The 13,987-nt window shown below is 43.9% G+C and overlaps 1 protein-coding gene across 2 annotated transcripts in view; it reads left to right on the top strand.

The window, feature by feature from the left end:
- Positions 1 to 13,400, top strand: part of Pdxdc1 (pyridoxal dependent decarboxylase domain containing 1) — a 68,039-nt gene extending 54,639 nt beyond the window's left edge. For both annotated transcript variants that reach the window (XM_029470326.2, XM_021185429.2), the window contains exons 14-23: positions 1,065 to 1,128; positions 3,259 to 3,347; positions 4,434 to 4,539; positions 7,964 to 8,135; positions 8,654 to 8,772; positions 9,063 to 9,184; positions 9,993 to 10,085; positions 10,195 to 10,291; positions 11,201 to 11,305; positions 11,734 to 13,400. In XM_029470326.2, coding sequence (XP_029326186.1) covers positions 1,065 to 1,128; positions 3,259 to 3,347; positions 4,434 to 4,539; positions 7,964 to 8,135; positions 8,654 to 8,772; positions 9,063 to 9,184; positions 9,993 to 10,085; positions 10,195 to 10,291; positions 11,201 to 11,305; positions 11,734 to 11,990 — 1,224 coding nt within the window. In that variant the 3' untranslated portion in view covers positions 11,991 to 13,400. The remainder of the gene's footprint in view (positions 1 to 1,064; positions 1,129 to 3,258; positions 3,348 to 4,433; positions 4,540 to 7,963; positions 8,136 to 8,653; positions 8,773 to 9,062; positions 9,185 to 9,992; positions 10,086 to 10,194; positions 10,292 to 11,200; positions 11,306 to 11,733) is intronic.
- The last annotated feature ends 587 nt before the right edge of the window (positions 13,401 to 13,987 follow it).

Below are 13,987 nucleotides of genomic sequence, written 5' to 3'. Positions count from 1 at the left end.
ATTAGCAGATGTAATGTAACTCTTGCCTAATCAGAATCTCATCCACTTATGTCCTTAAAGTATTAGTAGAGCCAGGCCTGGTAGTACACACCGTTAATCTCAGCAGTTGGGAGACAGAAGCAGGAAGATTACTCTTCAGTTCAAGACCAGCCTGGTTTACATATTGAGTTCCAGGCCAGCTACACAGTAAACCCTTCTCTCTCAAAACAATAACCTAAAAGAAGCTAGAGAAATTGATGGGCCAGCTGCTTCCTGTGTGCATAGGAACTTCCTTGTTGTGGTTTTACTAGTGAGTTTATCAGCCACAGCATAATTTAATTACATAGGATTCAAAGCTTCAGTGATAGATTACAACTGTTCGATACTGAAAGAAAGCATCCCCAGAGCTGCTCCCAACGAAAAGGCCTGCCTGAGATTGTTGCCTGGTTGTATGGTAAAGCCTGGTGGTTGGCTGGCTGTGGAGAGGGAAGTGCATGATGCCAGAGTAATGCAGTATACTCTGCGTTGTTATCATTGCCATCTATTAGGAGAGACACCACGCCACTCGTCTGACAATACACCGGTATGCTTTAAGCTGCCAGTTGGAGCATTGCTCATACTGTTCTGTTATAAAAGATAATGAAAGATTTTCTTTTAAATCCCCGAGTATAAAAAGTTCTTGATTTAGGCTGAAGAAACGACTCTGCAGTTAGTAACAGTTGCTGTTCTTGCAGAAGACCCAGGTTTGGTTCTCAGCACCTATATAATGGCTCACACTAGTCTGAAATCCATTTCCAGGGTATCCAGTATCCTTTTCGGGCCTCTGTGGGTACCAAGCATACCTTGGTTAACTCATACACTTTTTTTTTTTTAAGTTTATGCATGACTTCATAGAGTTTGTTGGGTCAAGAGAGGGAGGGACCATCATTTTCATTGGTCACCTCAGGCCAGTTACAGCCTTTGAGCCTTTTAACCTTTGTGTATAAGCAGCATTTCTGCCTATTTTCTTTCCAAAGATACTGTCTTATCCTGCTGATGTTTAGCCCTATCTTCTGTGTTGTAACAGCACATTTCTCTTTTTGCAGGTGGAAGATGAGCTCAGTTCTCCAGTAGTGGTGTTCAGATTTTTTCAGGAATTACCAGCCTCAGGTAGGTGATTAAAATTTTTTTTTGTGCCAGGTGTGGAGGTATAGGCCTTTAATCCCAGCACTAGGGAGACAGAGGCAGACAGATATTTGTGAGCTGGGACACTAGCCTGATCTACAGAGTGAATTCCAGTATAGCCAGGGCTACACAGAGAAACCCTGTCTCAAAAAACCAAACTGTGTGTGGGATGTGTGTGTGTGTGTGTGTGTGTGTGTGTGTGTTCATGGCTTTAAATTTAATATCATATAAAATTAAATTCTATATGTTTTTATTGATAAAATCTCCACTCATAGAAAAGTATAACAGTTCCCACAAGCATGCTAAGTGCCTGTGAGTAAACCAAAGACTCCGCAATCCTGCCACATAGCCCTGGGCTGAGCCAGCTAAAGGACAGTGCTTAGAAAGACGAGTTGTTAACTTACAACATCTGCTTTGTTTTCAAAATTCCTTTAAGGAGAGTGACTTTTTAAAAAACTGTAAAGAAGGTATTGTATTTCTAGGCATGTTTTTAGGAGTCACATGAGGAAGAAAAAGTGTGGACATGAAACCTCTTGTCCCCTGCTAGCTTTCAGCCCCTAAGCTGCTTCTCAAGTATTGTGATATAGGAGGATAGATCCAAGAGTCCATCTGTCTGTCTGTCTCTGTCTCCCCTTCTTCCACCCACTCTCTCTCCTCCCCTACCCTACCATCTTGTTCGGGCTGGCCTGGAACTTGCTTTATAAACTAGATTAGCCTGAAACTCACAATGAGTAACCTGCCTGTGCCTCCTGAATGCTGGAGTTAAGAATCTGTTTTAGCCTGGTGAAGTGACACACTCTTACAATCTCAGTACTGGAGAGCCAGAGGCACAGAATTTCTGAGTTTGAGATCAAGTTAGAACTAGAAAACAGCCAAGCCTACACAGAGACACCCTGTCCAAAAAAATAAAAATAAAAAATAACCAGAACTCTGTTTTTAAAGAATGGACTATGCTGGGAATATAGCAATTTTTAGCATTCAGATGGCACTAGGTTTTAATCCTTAATACTGCAGGGGGCGGGGGGACACAAAAAATGACCACCATGCCACCAGCCTAGTCCAAGGCACATTAACTTTCATCTATGTGACACTGTCATTCCCATATTGCACACAGTTCCTTCCAAGAAACTCTGCATAGAAATTAGTGAACATTACAAGTCACGTCAGCCTACTGGTAGCCATCAGAATCTAGGGCTCCACACCATACCCACAAGGCTCTGCCTGTCAGATCTGCCTCCTTCCTGATCGCTGCTTCTTCCAGTCATTAGCCCTTTCCTTGTTCCTAGAAACACTGCTCTCTCCTTAAATGTGGTTGTGGCGCTGCTGCTTCAGATACACATCTCTTCATTCCTTTTCTTTCTCTTTTTTCTTTGTTTGAGACAGGATCTCATTGTGTAGTCCTGGCTAGCTTTAGCTTGTAACAGTCCTCCTGCTTCAGACCCTTCCCCCTACTGATTTTATTACTGTTCCCACTGAATGCTCATCTTCCTGTCTGCATAGGTTCCGTTACCTTCTATCAGAGCCCTACCACTTTTCAGTGGCTTTAGCTTGATACATAGTGGGGTTTATTTTCTTTATGGTGTATTTACATCTTTTTTTGGATTCCATTTGAAATTCCTTGAAAGGGAACTTTTCTTTTTTTAAGAAACAATCTTCCCCTGGGACCCAGGCTGGCCTTGAACTCATAACAGCCTTTTGGCCTTAGCTTTACTAAAGGCTGAGTGAGATTTTGTAGATGTGCACCACCAGGCTGGTGTTGAAAGAAATTATTTTTAAAAAAGAAAATTAAGAATCCTATGGACATTGGAGGTGCATGCCTTTAAACTCAACACTTGGCAGGCTGAGGCAGGCAGATCTCCTTGAACTCAAGGGCAGCCTGATCTATAGAGAAATAACCACTAATGCTACACGGGTGAAACACTGTCTCAAAGAACAACAACAAAAATCCTATTATAGAAATGCATTGAGAAGTTACTTAGTTCATCAGAAAAGTATTGGACATTAACATATCAGACATTTTTATTTCATTATTATATGATGCTGTTGATGGATTGAGTTGTAATGTTTATTGTAGCTTTGTTTCTGGCAGTGAATCCCTTCTGTGTTTGGCCTCAGATTCAGCGTTTAAAGCTGTTCCTGTATCCAGCATAGCACCTGCAGCAGTTGGCCGGGAAAGACACTCCTGTGATGCACTGAACCGCTGGGTAAAGATGGCTGCTGTCTACTTTTTCTTCTTTACATCCAGAACAGCGTTTCCTGGCCTCACACCTGGATAGCATGGTCATGTGTGGTTGGTTAGTCATTCCCACAGGAAGGAACTTCATACAGAGACACTAGGCTTGTTCTGTTCTGACTCATATCACCACATCAGACACTGTTACCTCTGGCAAGCCACTCACTTTGCTTCCGTGACCATTTCCTAACTGCTATGAAAGACAATAAAATATGTAAAGCCTGGCCCGCACACAATACCTCTGCTTTGGGCAGCAAGGTAGTTGCCAAATGTTTAAAACAGATGGAAAATGATCACAAACTAGATGGGAAAAAAAGCAATTTGGGGGGCTGAGTAGGTAGCTCTGTGATAAAGTGCAAGCAGTGTAAGCATGAATACCTGAGTTCAGCTCTCTGGCATTCATGTTTTTAAAAAAATAGCCAAGTACAGCAGCATGCCTACAATCCAGCACTAGGAACGCAGGGATGGGTGGTTCAGGGAGTTCACTGAACAGACAGACAGTATGAGCAAACTGAGAAGCTCAAGTTTCAGTGAGAGGTCGTGTCTCAGAAAGTGAGGAAAAAGCCACTATTGATGTCTGCTCTCCACATAACTATGCACACACACAAATGTGTGCCTTCACACATACATACAAAGAAAAAGAGGAGGTTCCTAAGGTGTACAGAATACCATGTTTTGTTATAAACACAGGGAAAAGACCCTGGGAAATAAACTGCATGTCAACAGTCAAATGTTAGGAGGATATGGGTCATTTTTATTTCATATTTTTGACTTAACTGTATTGCATGTTTTTCTAAAGTGAATTTGTATTTAGAATAACATAAAAGGAACTGTTAATTGGAAAAGGTAGGAAGAGTGGGGTGGGAGTAGGTGAGGGGCAAAGTCCCCTGGGTTCTGTTCCCAGCACGGGAAACAAAAAATTGCTATTAAGTATTGAAAGATACCCTGAAGAATAAGGGGAACTAGCTTCAGAAGCCATTTTAGTCTGGGATGAGGGTGGGTGGTAAAGATATTTAAGTCCCTGTTGCAGAAGTGTTCTCTGTCCTTTTCCCTGCAGTTGGGTGAACAGTTGAAACAGTTGGTGCCTCAGTGTGGCCTCACTGTCATAGACCTGGAGGTAGATGGCACATGTGTTCGGTTCAGCCCTCTGATGACAGCAGAAGGTAAGGCAATTGCAGCTCTGCCCCTCAAAGAGTTCCATCATAGCTGCAGATGGCCAGCAGTCGGATGAGTGCGTTCCCCTTACAATAACTCTGCTCTCCTGGAGTTTGCAGCAGCTCTCTTTGAAAGAGCTTTTATTTTTTGGTTTTTGAAGAGAAGTTTTCTCTATTTAATAGTCCTGACTGTCCTGAAACTCTATAGACCAGGTAGCCTCCTCAGTCCTGGGACTAAAGGTGTGTGCAACCACTTCTGGCTGAAGAAGCTTTTCTTTAAGGCTAAATTTAAGTTTTAGCATAACTTCTCACTAGTAGAGTGAGACATCTTGAACCATTGGATTCCTGTGTTTTGATATCGTGTGATTCTAGGCTTTCTATTCTGCTTGTTTCTCATATCCAGATGCACATCTGAGTAACCTGTGTAGCTTTAAAACCTTTCAGCGCCGGGCGTGGTGGCGCACGCCTTTAATCCCAGCACTCGGGAGGCAGAGGCAGGCGGATTTCTGAGTTCGAGGCCAGCCTGGTCTACAGAGTGAGTTCCAGGACAGCCAGGGCTACACAGAGAAACCCTGTCTTGAAAAAACAAAAAACAAAACAACAAACCTTTCAGCATCATACAGATATGGCAGCTCACACACCTGCCCAGAGCCAAGCCAGACACGGCCCCCAGCACCAACAGGAGAAGGAGGCATAGGTGGCCCTGCCCCCAACAAAGAACCTGTCTGCAATTAGATACCTGTTGGCAAAGAGGAAGTCAGGAAATAGGCACCATCCATCCATACTTCACCTGCCAGGAGTAGTTGACCGACACAAAACGAACTCAGTGGTATTTTGTGAATTTTTGTTCCTTTGCTTTGGCTCTCCTTCCCCTCCATGTCTTCTTGGTCTTTTGTTGGTTTTGACTCTGGGGTTATTTTTGGGTGGAGGAGGTGTTGTGTTTCTTGGGCCTTTTTTTTGGGGGGGGGGGGTCTCTTGTTTTGTTTTGTTTTGAAAGAGAGACCGTCAAGTTGTGTGGGTAGGGAAGTGAGAGGATCTGAAAGGAATTGGGAAAGAGGAAAACATGATCAAAATTTTTTCAATAAAAAAAAAAAAGAGCCCTTTCTCCCAAAAACAAACCACCCAGTTGGGCTACCTCCAGACCTTTAACACTGAGTGTCTAGAATGCAGCCCAAGCATACATTCTTGTTTTTCACTAATTGCATTTTTAGTAGTAGATACTCAGTATTATATATTTAAGGTTTATAATATGGTTTAATATACATAATGAAAGACATGTATAAGTTGAATTCTAGGGGTGGGGCAGTCCTCTGCTATGCCACCCTCCAGGATTATCCTTGTGGTCAACCCTTCAGAAGTTCTTGGATGTTTCATTTCTAAAAGTTCCCCTGATGATTCTAATAGGATAGGGCCACTGTTTTAGACATTTCAGAAAACAGTTCAGTTAAAATCTATGAAGTTAAAACAGAACATGAGTTGCGCCCTCTCAGTTACTAATAAAACAACTAGACAGGAAAAATAAGCTCTTTGTTCTGTTGCATGGTGAGTGACCCTAGTTTAACAGTAATGTACTAAAAGGCTACTAGAAGACATTGACTATGTATGTTCTCCACAAAGAAATGGTAAATATTTGAAGAGGAAGATATGCTTTTCCCAGATTTGATCATTTAATAGTACATACATGTATCAAGGGAGTCCATGGTACCCTGTAAATAATGTAGTTTTTATATCCCTCTTTTCTTTGAATACAGATCTCACTTTGTACGTTTCATAGGCCTGAAACAGTCTGTAAACCATGTTAGCTTTGAACTCAAAGAGATTTGCCTGCCTCTGCCTCCTGAGTGCTGGGATTAAAGGCGTATGCAACCACTGCCCGGCCACCACACCTTTCTTATATGTCAGTTTTTAAAAGCTGAGGTAGGGGAGATAGTAAAAACATTGGTTGTGCTTTTTATGATAAGACTTAAACATGGGGGATGGAGAGATGGCTCAGTGGTTAAGAGCACTGACTACTGTTCCAGAGGTCCTGAGTTCAATTCCCAGCAACCACATGGTGGCTCACAACCATCTGTACAGCTACACTGTATGCATATACATAAAATAAATAAAGCTTAAAAAAAAGACTTAAAACAATTTAAGAAAATGTTTGGTGGGTTTTTTTTTTTTATGAGATGTCTACATTTTTGCAAAGATATTTTCTGAAGCTCATTCAAATAAGAAAATTTGCCCTGCAAAGAAAAGATCATTTTGTAGCTTGCTGATGGCCTCAACCCCAGCCCTGAAGACAGTGCTGGAGGCTGCCAGATGAGCCCAAAGGAAGGACGGTAGACTGTCAAGGCTCCTGTACCTCCGAACTCTTGAGGTCTCTAAAGCTGGCTTGTTAATGATTCCATGTGTCTCAGTGGCACTGGTATAGTGTTCCATCCCCCTTCCTGACAGAAACCTGCTAGAACATTCCCTTCTATTAATATTTGCATATAAATCAAGAACCTGCCTTGTTTTAGCCTATGACAGGATATGAGTAACCCAGGTCATGCCTTTGTGAGAAAATGGCTTCTGGGTAGAGAGCTCCATTGTGCATTAAATCTACAGAGCACTTGTTTTCTGTGGAGCAGCAATTAGGTTAAATTGTTAGTTTATTTGCTCATTATTTCTATATATGTTGATTGTGTGTGAGATGGCATGTGCCTGTGGAAATCAGAGGACTTATAGGTAGTAGTTCTCTCTACTACTGACCATGTGGGTGCAGGGGATCAAGCTTAGGTTGCCAGATTTGGTGGCAAGCACCTTTACCACTGAGCCCTGTCAGCCCAATCTTTAAAAATCTATGTGTGTGGTATATGTTTCTGTGTGTGTGCATGTTGATGCCAGAGGCTGACATTAGATGTGTTTTATCTCTGTCCACCTTATACTTTTAGGACAGAGTTTCTTGCTTAATGCTGGAGCTCACTGAGCTGGCCAGAGAGGCCAGGAAACCTCTAGTCTCCATTTGCCCAGTGCTGTGATTACAGGTGTATACCATGACACCCGATTTTATGTAATGGTCCATGGAGATCCACTTCAGACTCGGGTTGTTTGTACAGCGAGCACTTCAGCAAGGGAGCCATCATCTCAGCCCTAAGTGTGTTAGTTTGCATCACCTGGTTCTTCCATAGCTACGTGGAATAACTTTTGTTTCAACAATTTTAAGTCAGGCATAATTAATAGCTCATATCCACAATTTCAGCATTTTGAAAGTTGAGGCAGGAGGATTGCCATGAGATAGAGGCCAGCCTCAACTATAGGGTGAATCCCTGTCTCAAAAAAATAAATCAACCAAACAAAAACCTTTTCAGTTCATACTGAGCTCTTGGCCTTTGACCTTGTTAGTAGTAAATGAGAGTGACCAAGCCATCCTTTAATCATTTCTCAACCTTTCTGTGGCTGTTCTCAGTGTTAGGAACTCGAGGAGAGGATGTCGATCAACTCATCACCTGCATTCACAGCAAACTGCCAGTCCTGACCTATACCCTACAGCTACGGGAAGAATTCAAACAGGAGGTAGAGGGGACAGCAGGGCTCCTGTATGTTGATGACCCCAACTGGCCTGGAATCGGGGTTGTCAGGTAATGATTTGGCTTGCTACATGATATGAAAGACTGCTTTGTCAAAGCACAAGTGGGTTCTGTTATTACTCGCATATCCAGGTGAAATTAGAGTATATTTGCTAAGATCTCATGAGATGTTACGAGGCCTATTGTAGACAATTTGTTCCAGCATTGGACTTTGTCAGGGCTCACTGTGTGCTAATTCACAAGTGCCTGGGCAGACACATGGTGGACAAATGACCACTATATGGGATACACAGAACTTTGTAAATGAGTAAATGGGAGAGAGCCATATTAGCCTCACTGTCTTCTGGTGACCCACCTTTCTCTCCTCTCATGTTTCCTTTTTCTTTGAAAATTACTTTCCTGGGACATAGACTGAAGCTTACAACATTATTGAAAGATAGTGGTTGTTTTAATCATAACACATGGCCATTGGTTCCTCTTCACACATCTGTGTTCATCATGCCCCATCCACAGTCTTGTCTGAAGAAATCCACACTCTTAGATTTGTTCCTGCTGTCTGATGGTTTTAGGTATGAGCATGCTAATGATGATGACACCAGTTTGAAATCTGATCCAGAGGGGGAAAAAATACACACTGGACTTCTGAAAAAGTTAAATGAACTGGAATCTGACCTCACATTTAAAATAGGTAAGAACTGCTTTTCTAAGTCACTGGAACTTAAGAAGACCGTGTCTAACTGGCTTAAGGAGGCTGCTTTGCATCACCACAGAGGTGGGCAATTCTGGTTTTAGGACCAGCCAGAGATGAAGTGTCTCTCAGAGTAATGTCGCCCTCCCTCTACACCTCTCCAGCTCTCCAGACTTCCCTTCCTATATCAGAGTAATCTTCCTCTTCCTAGGAAGGAGGCCCCTTTGACAGTCTGGGCCTCCATCTGGTCTGAGGACTTAGGAGCTAGCCTTGCATGTTTCTTCCCTCAGGCCCTGAGTACAAAAGCATGAAGAGCTGCATTTACATTGGCATGGCAAGTGATGATGTGGACGTTTCTGAGCTAGTGGAGACCATTGCAGTCACGGCCCGGGAAATTGAGGAGAACTCAAGGGTCTGTAAGACTAATCGAGTTTCATGTCTTTCCTGAGTTTTGCAATGGGACACGTGGGACTGTATGTTCACTTCTTTCTTTCCCAAATGTTGGTCCTATGCTAAGACCTGTGATCTAGGGGTTATGCCAGGAGGCCTTTACACAGTTGCTGCCTGCCCCCAGTGACCTCACCAGAAATGTGGGGAAAGAGCCAGCAGTGTGAGCAAGTACTGTGGCTCAGGATAGCTGAGCTTTTGGGAACTTGCTCACCTCTGCAGTATCCTGAGGCGAGTCTTCCTAACTAAAAGGAGCTGGTCCTAAGGACAGACAGCACAAGTGTGTCAGGTAGCAAGGAACACTAGCCTACAAGGCTAGAGGACAGGCTCCAACCAAGCCCTGTCTGAGAGCAGACACACGAATGAGCATGCTGCAGTTCACTTTGGAGTAAGGAAGGGATGAGGCGTTTTGAGAAGGCCAAGGAGCTGGCTACATCTGCGATTAGTTAGACTTTTAGACTTTGGGCTTTTCCCAGGCTTGGCTATTCTGACTTTGTCTCAGCATTAAACTGTACTAGTTACATTATGAATGTAAGTAGTTATTTCTCTATTTGGCAAATGAGGCTGGACAACAAGTTATATCTGCTTTGATCTGCATGAGCTTTCATCATTTTCTGTTTAATTTTCTATTTTAACTTTTGCTCATGTACTTCAGTGCAGAATTCTAACATATTGACAGACCTCTGTGAAAGTGTCACGAATGCTGACTATGTAAATAGTTGTAGGCCCCGGGCAAGAAGCTTAGACAAACAGTATCTGTCTTGGTTTTATAGCTTCTAGAGAACATGACAGAAGTTGTTCGGAAGGGAATTCAGGAGGCTCAGGTTCAGCTACAGAAGGCAAATGAGGAGCGGCTTCTGGAAGAGGTAGGTTCCTGTTGGGGCTCTCCAGGCTGGTGTCCTGGGGAAGAGGCTCACCAGGTGGTCCTGAACAAGGGCTCCATGGGCGGTCCTAAATGAGGGTTATATTTTGCAGGGAGTGTTGCGGCAAATCCCTGTAGTAGGATCTGTGCTGAATTGGTTTTCTCCAGTCCAGGCTTCACAAAAGGGAAGAAGTTTTAACTTAACAGCAGGTAGGATGTCTCACTGGTCTATGCCTAGATCTGTTATTTCAGAGTTTGACCAGATGCCTTTAGCTCCTAGTACCTTCATGCTTTTGTACATGCCTGGATTCTTTGCCCTGAGTCTGAAATGCAGCAGACTGCTCCTGCTGCCATGTCATCTTCCCCAGTCCCTGCTGAAACAGTGAGAAAGCAAGTAGACACTTGATCCCATGTGCATTGCTCTTCCTTGGAACAAGGACATGGGTGTCCAGTTGGCTAGGTCTGGGAGCAGCACACTGTAGACACTGGCATAAGGACTGTTGGTTCCCTACAGCCCCGCTGAGTATTCTGAAAGGGGAACCTAATGATTATAGCACACAGCACTGGTTTGTTTGTTTTTTTAAACCAGTGACTAGCAGTATTACCAACCGTCTGGAATATAAAAACTGTGATGCCTTTCCTATTCTACAAAAAAAAAACACCCAAAATTTGATATTCCTTCCTTTGGTCCTTTTCCAGAAAATAATGTCTGGATTCTCACAGTAGCCAAAGATAGCATTAGATTTTCATAGTATGGTGGCACAAAAATATAATCATGGCATTCAGGAGGCCAGTCCGGGTTATGTGAGACTTTGTCTCAAAAGACCATGAACAAGTAATGCTTTATCTGTCAGACATCAGCCATTAGTGCTCTTTGATGCTAAAGTGCATTTCCCAGCTGAAGGTGGGTCCCGGCACACTGCACACACTGACTGAGCACCCCAGGACTGGAGGCTGGGGAGAGATGTGAGCAGCTGCAGGCTGGGTTTACTCCAGTCAAAGTTAGTGGGGAGCCAAATGGCTATAGACCTGGTTAGGACACAAAGCCAATTGAGGGCAAGTGACATCTCAGGATGCTTATGCCAGGAGCTTCTGCCCACTCATTTGTTTTTCTTACAGGCTCTCTGGAGTCCACAGAATACACCTATGTCCACAAAGTACAAGGTACTGGAGTGACACCACCTCCCACACCCTTAGGCACTCGAAGCAAACAGAGGCTTCCAGGTGGGTTAAACCTCTCCACATTTCACCATCATTACTAGAAGAAAACTAGTTCTATTCCACTTAGGGAACGAACTCCGCATGCTGTTGAGATTCCTCACTTGTTCCCTTATGTGCCTTTGTTTTCTTTAATCCAGAATTCTATTCCCTCCACTGAAACATGCACCCATGATACATTCCCATAGAAATGCCTCCATGGTACTCCAAAGGGAAGCATTGATTTAATCGAAGTGTTCACTCCCATTAGGCTCACCATAGAATCTCTGACCTGGGGAGCATTTTTGTGTCACAATCTTCTTTAGTTCCCACCTCACCTCTGAGATGCTTCTAAGCCACAATTCCAGCATTTCTGCAAAAATCAATGACCATGCAGGACCACAGAGCCTTTGTATATACTACCAGTTTCAGGATAGTCTGTCTCATGTCTCTAGGTCAGAAGCCTTTTAAAAGGTCCCTGAGAGGCTCGGATGCTGTGAGTGAGACCAGCTCAGTCAGCCACATTGAAGACCTGGAAAAGGTGGAACAGCTGTCCAGTGGGCTAGAGCATGACAACCTAGAGGCCCACAGCCCCGAGCAGCCTCCCAGGGCTGCTGACCTCACGGCCAGACAGACTGAGGCCCTGCAGAACAAGGCCCAGCATCAGGAAGATGACCATTCACAGGTAGAAGAGCTGGAGCGCTTAAGATAAAGCTCGGTAGTGCTGGGCTGGAGGCTGTACTAACTGTCGTTTCAGGGAAGGTGAAGTTCTGTGGAAGATGTGAACGATGCCACATGTTAATATGATAAAAACTTCTGTTTGTGCTAAACTGGGAGTTTTGCACAGACACATGTCAGAAAAGCGGGCTTTCTAGGGGGCAATTAATTATTTTATCTGTAAGTAGAACAAATGACAATTGACTATTTTGGCCTGTCCAACATAGGCATACCCTTTCTTCCTGTACCACACATTTTGTACTGAGAACTGTGGCCTTCAAGCACCTGCCACTTGAAACACTGCTCTCATGTCTCTGAATCTAATCGTGATGAAGCTGCATACAGTGACTCTCCAGGTCCTCCTCCATCTGTCTTAGTAGCTCTGTAGGTCAGCCGAGTTGTGGTAGATGCCTGCTCACTGGTTGGCATCAGGGAATGGGTCTCAGTAGGACCCTGAGTAAGAGCATCAGAAGCTCCTCTGCCTCTATCCCCACTGCTGCTTCTCCGGGAGCCTAAGTAAGGACTGTCCACATGAGCTGTGGCACTAGGACTGTCCCTTGCTGCACCTTTTCTTCCTTACACATTCTTTGTAAACAAATGTAAGGACTCACCTGTTAATAGTAACTAACTCTAAGATCTCTTCCTGACCATATTTAAGTATATTTTTAAACACTGGTAATGCTTTTAAGTTGGTGCCCAGTGTGCACTGTGCTTGTGTCCATTTGGGACAGAAAGCCGCCATGACGAGTCAGTGTCTGCTGTGCAGCACGGTAAGGCTGAAGCAGACAAGCCCTTGGCCTGCTTTCCATGGTGCGGTTGTAGCTTCTCTTCTACTTGAAGCTCACCTGGGCCCAGCTCAGGAAAGAGCCAGAGAAGTCACCTCTTCCAGGCTAACAAGCCAGAGCTTGCTGCCTCATTCCTGTCCATTTCTGTTTCCCCCAAGTACTGTATCACTTGTGGTACCCTAAGATGCCCCACCCCGTGCCTTTCTAGTCCCTAAAAGTCAAACAGTGGAAGATGCTAAGATGGTGTTCCTGCAGACTGCAGTGGAAGATGCTAAGATGGTGTTCCTGCAGACTGCAGTGTTAGAGCCTTAGTTACGCCACATGAAGCCTATAACTACACTGAGTTCACCCGGGAGATTGCTGACAGCTGCCCCTTGTCAGCATGCACTCTTTCCCTTTTTGGGGGTGTAAATGATTAAATACTGTCTTCCCTGTTTATTTGGTGCAATGAAGTATGGCAGGTGACATGGGGAAGGGGTAAATTATTACCTTTAACAAGATTGATTTTTAAATGTTTTTGTACATTTGGAATTGTTACCTTGGTTTTGCTGCAACAGAACTTACCTTGAGACTATCTGATGTTGGCTTAAATAAAGGCTCTTGAAATTGCTACCTTTGAACTTGGTATAAATCTTAACTTTTCATCAGATAACAGAAAAGGGTTTGGGGGGATGGAGAATAGTTGGTTGGTTGGTTGGTTGGTTGGTTTTTCGAGACAAGGTTTCTCTGAACAGCCCAGCCTGTCCTGGAACTCACTTTGTAGATCCTGGAATCTGCGTTGTAGACCAGGCTGGCCTCAAACTCTCAGAGATTTGCCTGCTTCTGCCTCCCAAGTGCTAGGGTCAAAGGTGTGCACCACCACCCCAGGCAACATAATAGTTTCTAAACAGTAACTTCCATGCCCTAATTGAGCATCTTACAGCAGCAGCCGTGTATGTGAAAGCTGCCTTCATGGAGTTCAGACTGATCTGGTCTCCCGGGAGCCTGGGAAGGTCAAAGCACAACTGTTTCTTTCTGAACCTAGCGACATGTTTCCTAGAACAGAGCAGTTTTGACAGGAAGTTTCTAAAAGTAACTTTTGAATAAGGAGTTTTCTCGACCAACTTGTCTCTGAAGGCTCTGCCAATGAAGCCAGTGGTCTTGCCTCTCTCCCTCACTGCTGAGGAAATGTGGACTTTTTGGTGCCGCAAAAAGTCATCTAAACAAA

Source organism: Mus caroli, unplaced genomic scaffold (genome assembly GCF_978045245.1).
Source record: "Mus caroli unplaced genomic scaffold, Mus_caroli_1 scaffold_17, whole genome shotgun sequence".
Taxonomy (NCBI): Eukaryota; Metazoa; Chordata; class Mammalia; order Rodentia; family Muridae; genus Mus; species Mus caroli.
This window is presented reverse-complemented; position numbering and strand designations above follow the sequence as displayed.